Source organism: Mixophyes fleayi, chromosome 10 (genome assembly GCF_038048845.1).
Source record: "Mixophyes fleayi isolate aMixFle1 chromosome 10, aMixFle1.hap1, whole genome shotgun sequence".
Lineage (NCBI taxonomy): Eukaryota > Metazoa > Chordata > Amphibia > Anura > Limnodynastidae > Mixophyes > Mixophyes fleayi.
The window spans coordinates 6,486,276-6,504,561 of record NC_134411.1 but is presented as its reverse complement, the minus strand read 5'-3'; the positions used below and the strand labels follow the sequence as shown (position 1 = coordinate 6,504,561).

The window sequence follows — 18,286 nt, the reverse complement described above, 5'->3', positions numbered from 1 at the left end:
CAACTGTAAGGTGTAAAATGTCAAATTACCTATTTTTGTCTAATCCATACTCCAGAAGGGCCACCCTTAATTAGCCCCATCAGATGGTGCGATGTTATGCCCTCCCGCTGCGCTGATAACATCATCTTGTTTTGCTTCCGCAAAAAAGCAAAACAAAAAAAAAGTGCATTTGCACAAAAGCAGACTTGTGAACCCAAAAGAGCATTTAAGCTTATGTTTTGCACTTGCACTAAATATGCCCTTATGAATACAAAAATAATAATAAATGGTCACTGCATATCTTCTGGGCCAAATAATCAATTAAATTATTTCCCAGAATTTTATTATTTTTACGGACTCCCTTACTCAAACTATAATGCTGATAAGAGAGACCGCTAGTTATGTTCTAATATATTCAAGTTTCTATGTTATAGGTCAACTATAGAGGTCAGAGAACAAAATTGATTCGGATGAGGAACCCTTGGGGGGAGGTAGAATGGACTGGTGCCTGGAGTGATAAGTAAGATATATAAAATATATTTCATGCATTTGATGCATAAATAGTTACTTTTTCACAGAATGTAACCAAATGACCTCATCTAAATGCAGTAACATCTCTTTCTAGTGCAAATGAGTGGAATTCTGTGGATCCATCAGAGAGAGAACTGAGAAATCAAATGGAAGATGGTGAATTTTGGTGAGTCAAAAACAGGAAAAAAAATAATATAATATGGGTTCTAAATGCTTTCTATTGGGCCACCTCAATAATTCGAACACCTAAATAATTCAAAACCCTTCTTCCAGGATTTTGCGTAGATTAATATAATTTACCCCAGAACCAGGGCTATCTCTTAGTTCATACTGCAGAAAGCATTTTGGGCAAATTCACTCTATTGGTTTTTAATGAAGTAGAAAACCACTTATAGAGGAGGCAGTAAATTAGAATTTATAGACTAACAGCACAGAATAAGGATACATGCCGGCTCTCCCAGGTTCACTAGGTGGCGCTCTGACTCTTCACTACATATATATTTATTGTACCGTACACTTAGTGTACCTGTCATAGAGCTTTGGCAAATGTAACCTTAATAGTACAGTACAGCATCAGTAATTGCAATGTACGGTTAGTGCTACACGCACCATTGTTGAGAAATTCAACTGTAAATTAGTGCCCCTTCTTCTTTGTGCCATAAGTACATTAAGCACTATATAAATTGGCATTTGGCATGTGCAGTATTTTTGTGACGCTAATCTCATTTGATCATTCTGATCCAATGTACTGGAGCCTGGCAAGTTTATGATGTGTTAGGACATTGTTGGCTAACCTGTGACACTCCAGGTGTTGTGAAACTACAAGTCCCAGCATACCCCTCCAGCAATAAGCTGCTGTATATTGGCAGCATTCTGGGACTTGTAGTTTCAGAACACCTAGAGTGTCATAGGTTAGCCAACAGTATGTTAGGATATTCCCTACGCGTGCGCGCGCGCGCGCACACACACACACACACACACACACACACACACACACACACACACACACACACACACACACACACACACACACACACCCTGAGAATGCTTCTGTCAGTAAATGTGATGATCACACTCTTATTAATACTTGTGAATATTCTTCGCTGGTGAGAAGATGGCTGACTGCATGCTGGAGTATACGTAACATGTTTAGTTGTGTTGTCAACTACGCACCTGATCTGATTTTGACTTTCATGTATCTAAGATATATTTTGTAGGATGCGTATCTTTTCACACCCTGTGGTAATTTTCTGCATGTTTGCATTGGATGTATCTATACGCTACACTTTAAGTTCAACTATTTTAAGATACCAATAATATAGCTGTAGAAACGTAAGGGTACAAACATTTGTTCGTTTGTACACAACAGTCACAAGTTCGTTGTTATCTAGCGCATATAAGCATGACGTGGAAGGCAAAGGGGAGCTATGAGCGTATTCTCCTGGGAAGGTCTGCACACTTAGCTGCTTTGTGTATTTTACCTGGCACAAAAACATCATTAACCATTATGGTGCACGCGTAAAACATGAAATAACCCACTGTGATAAACTTATAAACAAATTAGTTTACCCTTCAGGTAAACAAAGGCTATAGAACACACTGTAATAAATTTACAAAGAGTAACCTTAGCACCAGCAAGAATTCAACATTAGTGGCTCATGATGTCAAAAGTTCATAAAACATACTTGTATTATAAGTACATGGGTGTCCTAAATTCTACACTTTTTGTGATAGTAGGAATGTATGCTTGTATTATGGGAGTCACTATAGTGGGAATAGTGGCTTTGGAAAGATGTCACTTTCTGGGGAGAGGGAGAATGTGCAGATGAGAGCCCCTGAATGATGGCCCCATTTCCAATGATACCTCACTCTGAGACGTTGCAGAAAATAAAACTTGATTCGCTCTTCTGTCTGGTCGTAAGAGGTGATAGGCATGATTCTACGTAGACCACAAAAAAATCTAATTTTTTCATTTTTTTTTAAGTTGCAAAACTAAACTGAGAAGCTTTTGCTTAAGCTATATTCTTTTCTTTACATTTTGTCAATGTACTGGAATATTTTCATATATTTCAATATTTGACAATGTGTTCATAGTTTGGGCTTTAGAGGTGGTTCATGTTAATTAAATGTTCTCTACCACCGAACAAATGCTTCCCTATTACATTGAATTTACAATCTTGCCAGACCATCTACTATAACTTAATCTACAACTTGACATATTGGTATAAATCATTTTTCTAACCTTTCATGTGTTAACCTTTCTTTATTGCAAAGGTCTCTGGGTTGTATTAATCTGTACCTTATGCTGTATCTTACTTCACATTACCCAGACTTTGGAAATTATTGCTGTTTTTATGAGGGATTCCTGACTACAGCTAGGCAAAATTTACAGAATTGTCTGTTTGTAGATAGACCTAAAGGCTGACATGAATGATTTACACCTGACTTGGTTGTAATTTCTGCCCTAATGGGATTTATTTCATGTGAACCAACTTTTATGTTCTGCTAATTTTCATTTCTATTTTTGGATTCCTTTCGCTCAGGATGTCTTTCCAAGATTTTCTTCGTGAATACTCCCGCCTTGAAATTTGTAATCTCACCCCTGATGCCTTGACCGCCCGCAGATACCGCAAGTGGAACACAACGCTTTACAATGGGTCTTGGAGGAAGGGGAGCACAGCCGGTGGTTGCAGAAATTTTCCTGGTAACTAGTCTGGTCTACAATGAAAAGCAATTTGCCAATACTGGGCTGGATGTAGTTATAATACTATGTTTACACAATGGATATAGAACTGATAGGAGATACACAAACATATATCTAAAGCCCTTAATGCTAGGAGCATTCACCTGTAGTTATCCGAAAAATCCCTTTTGCTTTTCTATAAGCTGCAACACAAGAGTAGTGATCCTCAGGTAGAACTGAAAACTGCCTTATGCTACATCCATTTGGCACAACACGTGCCACTTGCATGTGTCCGCTGGCAAATAAATTTACTAAAAATAGGCACTTAATGTGGGTGTTTGTACTTTGTGTGTGTGCTATTGTACAGTCCCAGTAAGTGTTGAATACTTTTCTTATTGTGGATTGAGCATTTAAATGGGCGTGTCCTATACAACTTGTCCTTTACAGTTACTGTAAGATCAGTTTGCCAAGAGACTACTCCTTCCCTTCCAAGTTTCCCTCCATGGCTGTTGGTGCTGAAAACATAATATTAACATTAAATATTTAAGTTGATTTGCATAGGGAGAAATTACAATTTTTTTTAGCAGGAGTGTGTTAGTATTTTCACCAAACAGGTATGGCAAGATTTTGTTTTCTATGAATGGAAAAGGCAAACCTATATGTACGGTACTTAAGACAGGGAAGGCTTTGTTTTTTTAGATTAATGTTCTGTCCCACTGCACTTATCTCGAGTGGATGTATAAAATGGCCATAATAATTTTTTTTAAAAAGGGAAACTTGTGTTCTACACAAAACCGCTAGATGACCATAAAAGGTATAAGAATTATGTATGTATGTCTGTGTAGACAAGCCTGACATTTACACGTAATAAGAATTGCTATATTTGTGGTTTTAGCGTGCATATTTATTTTACATCTCTCTAAACTGTACAACATGCATATAATATGCAAGAACATAATTTTGTGGAAAGACATGCGTAACATATACAGATACCGTCAATAACACCGTTTGCTATGCACAGCCACATTCTGGATCAACCCACAGTTCAAACTTAAGCTGCAAGATGAAGATGACGATGATGACTATGGCTCCGAAAAGGGCTGCACCTTTCTCCTCGCCCTAATGCAGAAAAACCGGCGAAAAGAGAAGCGATTTGGGAAGGACATGGAGACCATTGGCTTTGCTGTTTATGAGGTACACGCTATAGGTTTAGCAGGGCAGTATGTTGGATGTAGCGATTGGCAGGTTTAGCTACTCATTATTTCTAAATAATCTGACATCTGTAGAGTAATATGTTAGGAGAATCACCATTCATCTAGTATAAGAAAGATCATCCCACTTTATTAATGCATTCTCAGATAGTCGTGGGCATTCTTTCTCCGCTCCGGTTTTAAATGGCTCCGGATGGGGGTGTGAGCAGGAGGACCAATCGTAGGCCTCCGTGATATCACTGAGATTGCAGCTTGTTGTTGAACCTCCCACTTACACCGCCTTCTGTATTGTCATAGCCCGGATTCTGGCTGGGGCTGTGAGACAAACCACAGAACAACCGCACAGTGCTGCCCACTCTTATACGGTGACTATTGCTCCCTGGGTAAGGTGGTTTATCATCCTACCTGGGAGTGCTGCTTTAAGCAAAATATGAGAAATGAGGCTCCTCCGTTTAATGTACATAGGTGCATATCTAAAAGCCTAGTAAATTCTTAAACATGATTTATTGACAGTTTCAGGACAAATTAAGGTACAAAGCAGAAAACGTCCTATATGAATTAGCGTGGGAAATAACACTTAATTTGGACGGTTCTAGTCTGTACTATTAAGGCTGATACAGTATGATAGATACTATAATAGGCTCTTGCAGAATGAGTACAACTAATGAATACACTGTCTAGCTCCTCTATTACTATTCTACAGTTGGGACAATAGGTTCACAGTCTGGTGTCTGTTAGTGATTTGTATATCTGTGTTTTGTTTTCTGCAGGTCCCCAGGGAGGTATGTAGTCTGTGTTTCTATCTCTCAGACTGAAGACCATTTGTTTGTTATCTCAGAAATCAGATGCCAATATTCCACATAATAAGTATTCTGTATTCTTCTGATAAACCTATCCTATGCCTGGGTAGAGCTGCCCACACTTCTCCTTTTTATGTTTATATGAAAGTGCACCTGTCTCCTGAATTCATAACATCATTTCTGCTTTTTCAAACAAAGAAATCCTTATTCATTGGGATGTCCCTTTCCATTTTATTTTCTATGCCCCTTCCCCTAGACCAGTGGCTCCCAAGCTTCCTTAGCTCGAGCACCCTTAGGGTCTCCATAAATTTTTCAAGGCACCCCTAATCCAAAGTAAATACCAAGTAATCCCCCACCTTGCTTGTCATTGGCCCTGGTCATGGTACCCCCATCAGATTGCCGCAGCACACAGTTTGGGAACCACTGCCCTAGACTGTATTCTGAGGATTTCTGGGATTGTGTAGAATCCGTATCACACTCACTCTGGTGTAGTAGATTCTATTTGCAATGGTGTGGAGAGTGTTGAGCGAGGAAAACCTGTAATACAGTGATGGGCAACATGATACAATTTGGGGGCAACATCGTGCTGCCTTATAACCTTCAGAAGGGCCACACATTACCCTTAATCTCATTTAATAGGTTAAAACAATACATTTTATCAAATAAAGAAACACATCTGTAATATCAGCGGGCAATTTAAACAAGTGTGACAAGCTATAACAAACAAATCTGACAATACAGCAGGAAGGAGCTCGGGGGCTGCAGGTGAAGGCTTGGAGGGCCCCCTGTTGTCCATCAAGAGCAGGAATATAACAGTAATTAATAAGGATAAATAGCATTCAACACACTCACCAGACAGCAATACCAATAGTTGATTAGATCTCTATCCAGTGTATTGGGATGATGAGTTATTATAACTTGCCCAACCAGCAGAGTCAAAAGTTGGTGGATAGAAGGTAAAACGGCATAATAGTGGACATCCCCTTGATTACACAGTTGTGTTCCAAAGTATTTTTACATGGCTTTGACAGGTTCACTTTAAATGTTTTAAAATTATCCACTCTTATTTGTTGTTAAGCATACTTATACCTATTATATTTTTTTAACACTTTTTCTTTTTCCTATTTATATTTTATTACCCTTCTGAAAGGGGTTTTCATCCCGTTTTAATGCCACTTTTTATGTTCTTTTATAAGTGTCCTTTTTTAGTGTCCTTTATAGTAACATGTGATATTTCCCTGTCTCACTAGTTCCTGGGACAGTCAGCTGTGCACCTTAAGCGTGACTTTTTCCTTTCAAACCAATCCCGTGCACGTTCTGAGCAGTTCATTAACCTGCGAGAAGTCAGCACCCGAAACAAGCTTCCCCCTGGGGAATACATAGTGGTACCTTCCACCTTTGAAGCCAATGTTGAGGGAGATTTTGTCCTTAGAGTCTTCTCAGAAAATCGACACGGGGCTGTGTAAGTGTCCGAGAGAAAAGGGGCAATTTCATGGATTAGAAGGGAAAGAATACAAAATACAGGTGTATAAAGAAAAGCATAGATGAATAGGTAGAGTTTATTATCAGATCATTTTATGTAATTACATATGTTTAAATGCATTTTATATATGGGACTAATTTATTGACTGTTGTGGAAGTATGCCCATGAGGAGTTCCATGACTGCAGAAATATACTCGATATATTCTTAACAGCCTGACATACAGGGTATATATGCCTTATAATGTTTATATTGTTATATTACACCCTGTCATCCACAAACCCACACTATTGCAGACACACACGTGTGATTGGCAGAAACGCACTTAGGAGATGTGGGGTTTAGTGGCTAAAATAACTCTTTGCACTGATTTTAATATTTTGCTCAGAAAAGTACAAGTTATGTCATGGTCTAGTATGTATTTTAATGAAATTATTATTTCATGAAGATTGAAGCTTATCTTTCATATTGCATTATTATTGAATGTCATACAGTATGGCAGGGTTTATCTCCTTATAGCAGGAAAAATTATATACCAATGTTTATCTTTTACTAATAACCAATGCAACCGTACATTGCATCACATTCACATTTATTTTATGTCTCTTCCCTTTAGAGAAATGGATGATCCAATATCTGCTAACTTACCCACTGAGGTAGGAGTCCAAACACCAAATCATCATATCTCCCAATATTTGAAAACCAAAATGTAAAATAAGAAACAACCCTTGGGGTTATATTTACTACACTGCAGGTTTGAAAAAGGAGAGATGTTGCCTATAGCAACCAATCAGATTCTAGTTATTTAGTGCATTCTACAAAAAAAAGCTGGAATCTGATTGGTTGCTATAGGCAACATCTCTCCTTTTTCAAACCTGCAGTTGAGCAATTCTACCCCCTGATCTTCCTAATCATAGCCTCGTGCCCAATCTGCCAACTAAATTCCTATTTTACCATAGCTTTGCCCCTTCTGAGCAAAGCTATGGTAAAATGGACGATGGCTCACAGAAAACAGGACTATTGGGAGGTATGGTTCTTTGTTTTACCCATGTATTATGTATAATTGAGTATTAATAATATTATTTATGAGACCATAAAAATATTGCTGGGATGGATTATATGCCTAATAAAGACCAAAAGATAAAAAAAAATAAAAAATTGACATTCAGGCTGCAGTGCATGCTGCCATATTAGGCAAAGAGGTTTTCAACAGCACAAAAATAGACTTGTCCAAAAAAAGTCCCTGTTATTTAGTTTTGAAGAAACGTATTTATTTAAATAAAGGCTCCCTGAGACATACCCTCATTAACCCCTTTATTGCTCCCCTAGATCCAGGGAGGTCCTCTTCAATCTTCAAGGCTTGCAATCCAACAATTTAAAATTAAAAACAAATACCACAAGTGATTAAAAAATGTTTCTCTTTACAGAAGCCGCAAACAACAGACTTACAGGCAGTAATTTTTTTTTTGTGGGCCTCATTCCCCTAGTGAATTCAGCCCTGTGCTGAATGAGCTAGGATTGGTTGACATTGTGGTACACTGCAGGTTTCCTTGCTATTGTGTCTGCATCCTAGCCTGTCATAGCCTATTGCTGGTAGTGTTGGGCCCCCCACCCCAAAAAGCTGCTATTTGTCCACCCGATTTTGCAGCTACCAGCTTAGACTGAGTGTTATGGTTGGTTGATTTACCTGCTCTGTCTGGGGATAGGGTGGGGGTGGCATCATTTTAAATTAATAATAAAAATAATAACACAATCTCAGGTCCATGGTGATGATCAGCAGCAGCACATACCTTGCACCGGGCATCAAACACCCGAAATAGATACGCCTCCTAACAGGAATCTATTCCGCTGCTTTCACCTCTGCATGTTACACTAATTACTTGAAATGCACTTACTTTATTTACAACCTTCCTTCCCCTGTTCCTCACCTCTAAGTATAGAGAGTAGAAAGATAGTCTACATAGGGACTTACTCTAATGCATTTGTGGGGCACGTAAAAAGGACTTGTGTCCAACTCTCCACGATCACCCATAATAGTGTTCTACAAGCTGGCAGTTCTTCCGAGAAATTATATTTCAACACATTAACAGCAGGGGGCAAACTTTTCTTCTCAGTGGATACATTAATCTGCTTTTTAATTTGGATCAGATGCACAAAAATGAAATTGCAATGTTAAAGCTCCTTAACAGACGTACCTGTGTATGTCTTAGAAAGTGAATAAAAGTGGTTAAACATAAGCCTTATAATCCTTGTCAATTCTTGTGGCACCATAAGTAGAGATTGCAGTTGCAGCACATACTGAGACTCTCCCCTACATGTAAGACAGACTGGAATGAACCAATAATTTGTCTTGTCTATGTCAGAGATGGATGTTTGCAAAAATATGGAAGGATTCAGTGAGTAACTACTGCTTGGACATCAGAGTAAATGCAATACAGTACAGATGACACTATACTCATGGGTAACGCATGCCTTATCCCCGACCTCCCCCCCTGCAGCTTCTTACCTCAGCAGGCAGGCATACTCTGCTCCTCAGACTTGCAGAGTGGCACTTGACTTGGACATCATAGCCAGGCACCATGCTCCCCGCATAACAGTGGCGTAGAAGAACAGCAGCTGCCAGCTTCACATGTAAACTGCTGGGTGCTTCTCGTTCATGTCGGTGGCCGACTCTCCATGAGGGGGCGCTGCTGAGGACTGGATTTGGGGAAACACTGCATTATAGGCTTCTGTTAAAGGTGGACTTACTTCCAGTGGAAACAATATTATGTTCACATATGACTGTGGTGCCATAAAATGTGTGTGTCCATGCATAAAAATAATTTAATATGTTACTGTATACGTTTATAGGAGTTTGCACTTTTTATACTTATCTTGTGTTTTCTGTGTTTCCAGGAAGTTTTATCTGAATCCCAGATTGATGAAGGATTTAAGACTCTCTTCAGACAGCTTGCTGGAGCGGTATGATCAACATTATTATCTAGCATTTATTGTATGACGTTTATATGTCGTTGAAAGACATTGGACTAGATTTATCAAACGTTCCAAAAAGGAAAAGTGGAGGTGTTGCTCACAGCAACCAATCAGACTGTAGCTATCATTTATCTAGAACATTCTAAAATGATCGCAAGAATCTGGTTGCTATGGGGAATATCTCCACTTTTTCTTTTTGGAAGGTTTGATAAATCTAGCCCATTGTCTTTTCTGTGCCTTTATTTAACTGTACATGTCTGAATAAGTATCTAATGTAAGAAGGTGATTATTTTTATTGATGTATCACTTCTCCTTATACAGGATATGGAAGTTAGTGTGCAGGAACTACAGACCATATTAAACAAAATCATATCCAAACGTAAGTATTTATGTATAAACAGCTCACGAGTCAATGGCTCTCAAAATTCAACTTGTATGTACCATATATACACATAAAGTTCATAAATACAGTTCTTTAAAAGGCACTCTCTCTTAAGGTGACAGCTCTTTTTCAGAATTCCCTGTCTGTTCCACCAGAAATACAAAATCTAAAGCAGAATTAAAAGAAAGCACCTTCTAGTGTAATATTGCCATTTCTAGTAACTTCATCCTTCACGAGAATCACGTACCATAAAGACTAGTGGAATTTTGCTCTTCTATATAGTCTGGTGATCCGCTTTCCTCCTTTATTATTCAACGCTGCATAACCAAAGATGATGACCTATATCAAGAAAAAAGAACAATGGAGCAATAATGCTTTTTTTTTCTTTATCACAACACTAATAGTGTCACCAGGTAGCTGCCTTGAAATACTTCTATTAATTCTTCTGTGTACCTTTACACCGGTGATATGTAGACTTCCTATCATTATAAACCACACACTCTCCAAAAATGTTATTAAACATACTCCAGTGTTTGCTCCATATGCAGGACAAATCTATTGCTGCCCATGTCCCCACATCTGTGCTCCCGACCAGTCAGTGCATGCGCAGGTCGTTCAACACTTCACTGACTGCCCACAGTTAATGCTTAACAGCCCTACCATAGTGTTGGGCAGCAAGCAAGCACCACTCTCTGTAAATGGGGCACTGATTCGCTATGAGAATGGTGGCGGCGTGGCCAATTATTTTATAGGGCACTATGTGTGGATCCTGGGGTCAGCACCCCATCTGCACAGAGCAAACCTAGGAAATGGTGAGAAACAAATCATGTTGTGGTATCGTGCATGGTTTTCAATATGTGTTTTTTTACCACAAGTGGGCCTGAGGCATTAAGGAGAGCAAAGCATAAAAAAATGAGTAAATTTACACCTGGGCAAAACCATGTTTCATTGGAGGGGGGAGGTAAATTTAAAATGTGAGGACAGATTTATAGTTTGGTTAGGACAGTGTTGGCTAACCTGTGAAACTCCAGGTGTTGTGAAACTACAAGTCCCAGCATGCTTTGCCAATATATAGCAGTTTATTGCTAGAAGGGTATGCTGGGACTTGTAGTTTAACAACACCTGGAGTGTCACAGGTTAGCCAACACTGGGTTAGGGCATGTCCTAGATTAACTTTAAATTTCAGTGTAACAATAAAGCTATCAAGAATTTTGTGTTCTAGATGGAAAAACAGCCACTATTTAAATTATGTGCAAAATAATAAACTAATTTGCACCCCTTATATCAGGCCAGGCCAACCGGTGGCTCTACAAACCCCTTGCATTGTAACATGGTTTGTCTCAGAGAACATTTACTGTTTTTTGTTTTTTTTTTGTCTTTTATGCCTTACTCTCCTTAATGATTCAGGCCCGGTATTTTAATGGAGATAAAGCCAAATGACAACTGATTAGCTGGCATTGAAATATTATTAGTGCAATTGTACCAGTGCATCAGTTTTATATGCACAGGATTGTGGAGGGTGAGATTCAAAATATAAAATATATAGTTGTAAAGGCAATATCACAGGGTAAGCATAATTTTCATCGTGAACACCTTTCCTCTCATGTTTTTGTCAAATGCATAACATGCAAACATGTGATTTATAAATAGTGCCCTAATATTGTCTGTTAACTAACTACATTGTACATTGAAGGGGGTGATTTAGAATTGAATGTAAAAGATGCCCGTTTGTGTATGTGCAAATAATATGTCTGCACACACTTGCATTCCCACATCTCTATTTTGAGTTGCATGCATCTTATGATATGTGCAACCTTAAATCTAGCATAAAAATATGTTTGGTGCAAATATGACAATTTGTACTTACATTCCTTACAAATTGCTATTTCTGCGCCTATATAAGATTGGTACAGTTTTCAAGTATTTCAAATATACATGTAGCCTAAATTCAGATGCATCTCAAAGGGGCCTTCCTATCTTGCGTCTGCATGTCGAGACTATACTCCACTTACGTCATGATCCACCTTTCTAAATGCAGTGTTGTGCAAGTGTCAGAAACGTGCAGTTAAAAATACCAAGTTATGAGTGTGCGTAGTGTGGCAAATGTTTTGTAAATTGCAAAGTTATGCTGTGCAATTGCACTTGCCGCCAAATTAAAACCATCCACTAAATGCAGTGATTTGAAGGGCTCTGTATTGTCACCTTGTGGTCATGTATGGTATAACATTTTTTTCTTTTTTTTCCGTGTAACATTTTTGGACAATACTTCTTAGGTTAGGGTTATTCTATGAACTTGAAACCCTCTCCAAGACACAACACTTTTGTGCATCACAAAATGCTGCCACTAGATAATTGGTAGCCCTGAAAATTCCTTCTTTCATTGATGCCAAAGTGCTTTTCTACATCTAGTTGCCAGAACTGTACAGAAGATATTGTCCGTATTTAACTGGTATTATAATTGGGGAGAGGAACAATCCTCTTACACAATGTTTCCTTAACAATAACTTATTTGTGGAAAAACAGAACTGGTTTTCTTCCTGTAAAATAAAGACTTGAGATAGACATAGCATATTATGCGATCATACCACTCACTTGGCGAACATGAGGCTAGGCAAAGTCCTATCATAATGTGGACACTTTTATATATAGTCTGTTATGGACATTACAGAATGATATCATCTATGGTCTTAGTTCTGGTGATTCCTATCAGGTTCTTCATGCTTGTAATAGAGTACTTGTTTCAATGCAGATAAAGACCTTCGTACAAAAGGGTTTAGTTTGGAGTCATGTCGCAGCATGGTGAACCTCATGGACGTATCCTTTTTGTTATACTGCATAAAATGTCCACTGCTTGCTATTACCTTAACGTTTGTTGTTTGACCTTCTATTGGATCCAATCCCTCTGTCCTTCTTTTTGATCAAATATTTTCTATTATAATATGTGTTTGGCACATGTTAGGCCTATTTACATGTCTTATGAGTTTTTATGGTAAATATTTGTCTTTCTGTCTTGCTTTGAACTTGCAAGTTCATAAACAGGGTACTATAGTGATTTCCTTCTGATAATTGTTGACCTTTGAAAATGAGACACTGAGATTTTTTGGCTTAGAAATGTCTCGCTATGAGTAGTTGATCAATAGAAGGTCAAACTAATATGCATATACATTTGAAGAATTGTGGGTGTTGGTCTCCTTAACTCTAGTGCCACAGAAAGATGGGAATGGACAATTAGGAATGGTGGAGTTCAATATCCTGTGGAATAAAATTAAGCATTACCTGGTAAGATTTAAGAGACCAAACCTATTTCTCCTCCACATCAAGAAGGATAAATAGACGTACACAAATAGGTTGTCTTGGACTATATGGATTTTCTTCCAGTCAAGTGAACATAAAAAGAAAAGAGAGGTTGATCTGACATAAGTATTATTTTTTTTGTTTTCTTCTTAATAGACTGTTTACAGAAAATTTGACGTGGATAAATCTGGCAGCATGAATGCGTATGAGATGCGTCTTGCCGTGGAGTCAGCAGGTTGGTGTCCTGGTTATAATATTTCAAATTTCTAGTTCAGAAGATCAAATAAAATTTGTTTTCTGACTTATTATTCATTTGTTGTTGTTTCCTCTAGGTTTCAAACTGAGTAATTCCCTACATCAGCTTATTATTACCAGATACGCAGAGGCCGATCTAGCCGTGGATTTTGATAGTTTTGTGTGTTGTCTGATCAGACTGGAGACCATGTTCAGTGAGTAAACGTTCTGTCCCAAGGCGGCAGCTTCAGTAGATCATGTATCTTGTCATCTGTCCGGAGAGTCATAAATTTGTTCCTGCAGGCTTTGTTTTGTCTTTCTGTAATGGCCATTTATTTATGTATTAAGGATTGCCACAGCCAGATTTAGCGAACAAGATCAATGTCTATGAGTTTATGGATGTACTCACCATTATTATAGTCCATCTATAAAAATGTTGAGGTCATCCATAAACTCACAGACATTGATCTAGTTGGCTAAATCTGGTCTAAGGGGTATATTTACTAAACTGCGGTTTTGAAAAAGTGGAGAAGTTGCCTATAGCAACCAATCAGATTCTAGCTGTCATTTTGTAGAATATACTAAACAAATGACAGCTAGAATCTGATTGGTTGCTATAGGCAACATCTCCACTATTTCAAACCCGCAGTTTAGTAAATATACTAGTTCTATATTGTCGCTTTACTTTTTCTCCTTCCCTTACAACTTTGGCCAAAAAACAAAATGAGACAGATTTGCATAATTTGACCCTGCAATCTGCCTATAAATGAACCAGATCCTGACTCTTCTATCTAGATTTCTGAAAAATCATGGCCAAGATTTTTAGGAGAATATGTTATAATGTTGTCTCTCCTTCTAGGATTCTTCCAGGGTCTGGATACAGATAAAGATGGTGTCATCAACTTCACTCTGTTTACAGTAAGTCTATGAAGTCGTCATTTTATATAGCTTTACTATATTACTACTTTTGTGTGTGTATTCCCTGTTCTCTTCTTATACGCTACATTTCTCAACCTTGTGTTTCATTTTCCCACTTCATTTGATATATTTTCTCTGCCCCTCACCCATCCTCTTGATTATAGTGGTTGTTCTAGGCTGTCAGTCTACACATGTGCTATTTTCTACTATATATTACATTTTTATTATTATTATCATCATCGTAGACAGTAGGGCACACAGGACATACATAAAACAGGGACATGCAAGTTTGACAAAATTAATGCAGACATGAAAACAAAGGGTAGCTCATGAAAGCTTGTTTTCTAAGTGGTAGAGGGCACAGCTGAAACAAGAGGAGCGAATGGGGCTCAGAGTGGAGATCAGAGCAGTTGCAGGGGTGCGTTAGTGTGAGTAGTATCGGAGGGAGTAGGGTAAGCCCTAATAAAGACATGGGTTTTCAGAAAGTCGCTAAAGATTTGAAGGCTTTGGGAAAAGCTGATTGGGCTTGGTAGGGAATTCACAGGAGTCAAGTCTTGTTGGCGTGAGTGAGTTACCAGAGGTGAGGCACAGGTCAGAGGTAGGTCTAAGAGGACGGGTGGGAGAGTATTTTGATATGAGATTCGAGAGATATGCAGGGGTAGTATTGTTGAGGGCTTTGTAGGTGAGGGTGAGTAATTTGAATTAGATTCTGGAGGACACATTTAGCCAGTGTAAGGATTTACAAAGTGGTGCAGCAGATGTGAAGTGGTGAGAGAGGAAGATCAGTCTTGTAGTGGAATTTAGAATGGATTGAAGTGGAGATAGATGATTGAGGGTGGTGTCTTTGGATGGAGAGTAGATAAGCTCTATTTTAGAAATGTTAACCTTTAGTTAGCATTACAAGATAGTAAAGAAGGAGAGAAGTCAGGAGAAGAGATATATATTTGGGTGTCGTCAACAAAGAGGTGGTATTAGAGGCTGAAATGAGCAAATTAGTTATCCAAGAGAAGTACAGTGATATTAGTAAAGGGCCAAGAACCGAGCTGATGGGAGTGGAGGGGAGGATGTGCCACAGGTAGAGACACCTAAAGGAACCGTTTTATAGGTCGGAAGTATAAGCAAAGTACTAAATTCAGTAGTGTTATTCTAAAATGAATGACGTTTGCTTTAGAAATGTTACAAATATAATCAACTTCATATCGTCCTATGTGGGAAGCTCCATCTATATGTGACTCTTAATGACTGTAATTTACTTTTTACTTTCAGTGGCTTCAGATGACTATGTTTGCATAGTGAAATCCCTGTCCTGCATGGGCTGGATAGGTCAACGCTCCTGTAATCAACTGCAAGTGCCTTTCACTTTCTGCCCCTTTGCTAAAGCAATGCGGCATGTCTCTTGGTGGGGTCTTTCCTGCGCCTGCTGTTCCGTAGCCTCCCCCGTCTCTCTTGGATGCATTCTATGTTAATCTTCATTATCCTGGTAACTGATGGGTCATTTTTTTTTTTTCCTTCAAATCCCTCAACATCAGTAGTAAAACAATCATTCACTGATCAGAGAGAAATCTGCCAAAATTTTGCTGACGCTCAGGTACTCTGGGAGTAGAAATGTGCCCCCTGGGGGCATGCCTGCGGGCAGATGTCTTATGTGACACAAGTTGCTCTCTCTTAATTTTGTACTGGTTTTTAAAAGCCAAAATAAAGATTATCATGCTGTAACAAGATAGATCCAGAAACGAGCAGTGCTCATGAACTGTATATAGAATCTTACTTTGTATTGCATTTCTTATAACAACACAGATTTTTATATACCTGATCAAGCCTTTTGTTTTTATTACAAAGCGATGACATCACTGACTGGAAAATGCACACAGAGAAGCAATGTGTCTATACGGGTTGGTGCACCTCTTGTCCGACTAGCGCGTTTCAAGATGTACGGCATGTTAGTCTTTGGAACCAAAATCGATCTGTGTCTAATTTTGTGGGTTCACGGTTGTACCTGAAAATGCGCACAGGGGAAAGAGTGGAATGTCTCCAAGTCCTAACACAGGCCTGTGGCTTTCCAGCTGTTGTGAAACTACAAGACCCAACATGCCCTGCCTTTTATTGCATACTTGCCTACTCTCCCAGAGTGTCCAAGAGGGAGTCCTCTCAGAAGACTAGGCATCCTCCTGGACACTTTTGGAGGCGGGGCCTAAACACTTGACCACATCATTAAGCCCTGCCCAAGCCATTAAATTCTGTGAATGTTTTTTTTTTTTTTTTTTTTTTTTAAATAGTAGGGGGCGGGGCAATGGTGATGCAACTGCATCACCACACCCCCTTACACTTGTCACATATCCTATGACCTGTCCTCCGGGATCGCCAATAGGACAGGTTTTAACAGTTGCCAGGTATGTTCAATTGCCTGGCCAATTGGTTGGCAATCTAGTGGCAAAGCATGCTGGGGCTTGCAGTGCCACAACACCCTGAGAGCTGCAGGTGGCCAAGTCTGTACTAATACTTTAGGACAACCCTCTGTTACATTTTTCTGTTTTTCTACTAAAATACTGCTCAAAATGAACAAACCTGACCTAATGGCACACTGTACAGCCAATGTGTAATTGCTCCAAGTAAACCTGGATAGATAATTGATAAACAATAAAAAGAAATATAAAGAAAAAATAGTGTTGGATAAACAAACAAATCAAAACTAGTAAACTCATTCTCGCTGCTATAGAAGGGAGAGTGACCTCTCTACACAATATTCATAACAAACTAGAAAAAAAAAATAGTACAGCGTCGAACAGTCAAAGTCCTAATTACAATCAAATCACCAATGCAGATGTAAATGTATAAAATATATCATCTTCATTTTATTTATTAGAATATACACGAAATCTTTGTAAGGGACAGTTATGCTGGCTGCTTTCTTGGAAGTAGCAGTTTACTGTTCTGATTCACGAGACTGGTTAGGCTGCTTTTAGTTCTATTTAGGTCGTATCAGAGTCATGCCAGCTTTAGTTCTCCTATGGATGGCAGTGTTTTTGTGTTATGCAGCACAGCAATGATTGTTGTTTTCATGTGTTTCTATAAAGCAGTTTAAGTCCTAATTACAATAACATCACCAACGCAGATGTAAATGTATAAAATATATACGTTTAAATGTTTGTTTAATTTTTTACACATGAACTATAAAAGAACTAATAAGGACATTCAGACAAATATGTCAAAGTTAGTGAACTTTGCTCCTGGAACAGGATGCTAAATATGTAACATTTTGGCACAAGCAGCTTGGCATGGACCCATATTTACCAGCTGCATGCAAGAGGGTTTGGTTTCCCATAACAACCAATATCTTGTTAATTTGTAAAATGATGAAGTTAGTCTGTAACTGTTTTCTGACGTCCTGGCAGCTCTTGCATTCTTGTCCCACCGCTTTGCTTGGCTGATGAGCCACAGATGGGACAGGCTCTTAGTGGAGAGACTGTTTTTTTTCCTGCAGAGCTTCTGGCTGCAGCCCAAGGCATCCAAGTACAGAGGAATATTGGAAGGAAGTGGGATTTTAATAAAAATATTAATATTTTTGCACTTGTCCTTTTATTTGTACGGGTTGTCTACATTCAGAAAACACGCTTTTAGTGGAGTGTAGACTTTGAGTCTCCCAACAGGTTATTTTTAGATTTAAAAGCGAAATAAAAGTTTAAAAGGAAATAAAAAGTGAAACTTGTCCCGGCCACCTGAGATTCGGAAAGTCAAGACGTACTGCTGTAAAATGTTATTCCACCCCACTTGTCCTGATATTTTTGTAAAAGAATATTTAG

The 18,286-nt window shown here is 38.6% G+C and overlaps 1 protein-coding gene across 1 annotated transcript in view; it reads left to right on the top strand.

Annotated features, from left to right (window-relative positions):
* Positions 1-16,299, top strand: part of CAPN1 (calpain 1) — a 39,660-nt gene extending 23,361 nt beyond the window's left edge. Inside the window, exons 8-22 of the mRNA XM_075187749.1 lie at positions 414-499; positions 605-676; positions 3,054-3,214; positions 4,215-4,387; positions 5,175-5,186; positions 6,455-6,666; positions 7,302-7,341; positions 9,581-9,646; positions 9,980-10,037; positions 12,790-12,854; positions 13,251-13,319; positions 13,491-13,569; positions 13,667-13,783; positions 14,428-14,486; positions 15,753-16,299. Of these exons, the coding sequence (XP_075043850.1) occupies positions 414-499; positions 605-676; positions 3,054-3,214; positions 4,215-4,387; positions 5,175-5,186; positions 6,455-6,666; positions 7,302-7,341; positions 9,581-9,646; positions 9,980-10,037; positions 12,790-12,854; positions 13,251-13,319; positions 13,491-13,569; positions 13,667-13,783; positions 14,428-14,486; positions 15,753-15,779 (1,296 nt within the window). The 3' untranslated portion in view covers positions 15,780-16,299. The remainder of the gene's footprint in view (positions 1-413; positions 500-604; positions 677-3,053; positions 3,215-4,214; positions 4,388-5,174; positions 5,187-6,454; positions 6,667-7,301; positions 7,342-9,580; positions 9,647-9,979; positions 10,038-12,789; positions 12,855-13,250; positions 13,320-13,490; positions 13,570-13,666; positions 13,784-14,427; positions 14,487-15,752) is intronic.
* The last annotated feature ends 1,987 nt before the right edge of the window (positions 16,300-18,286 follow it).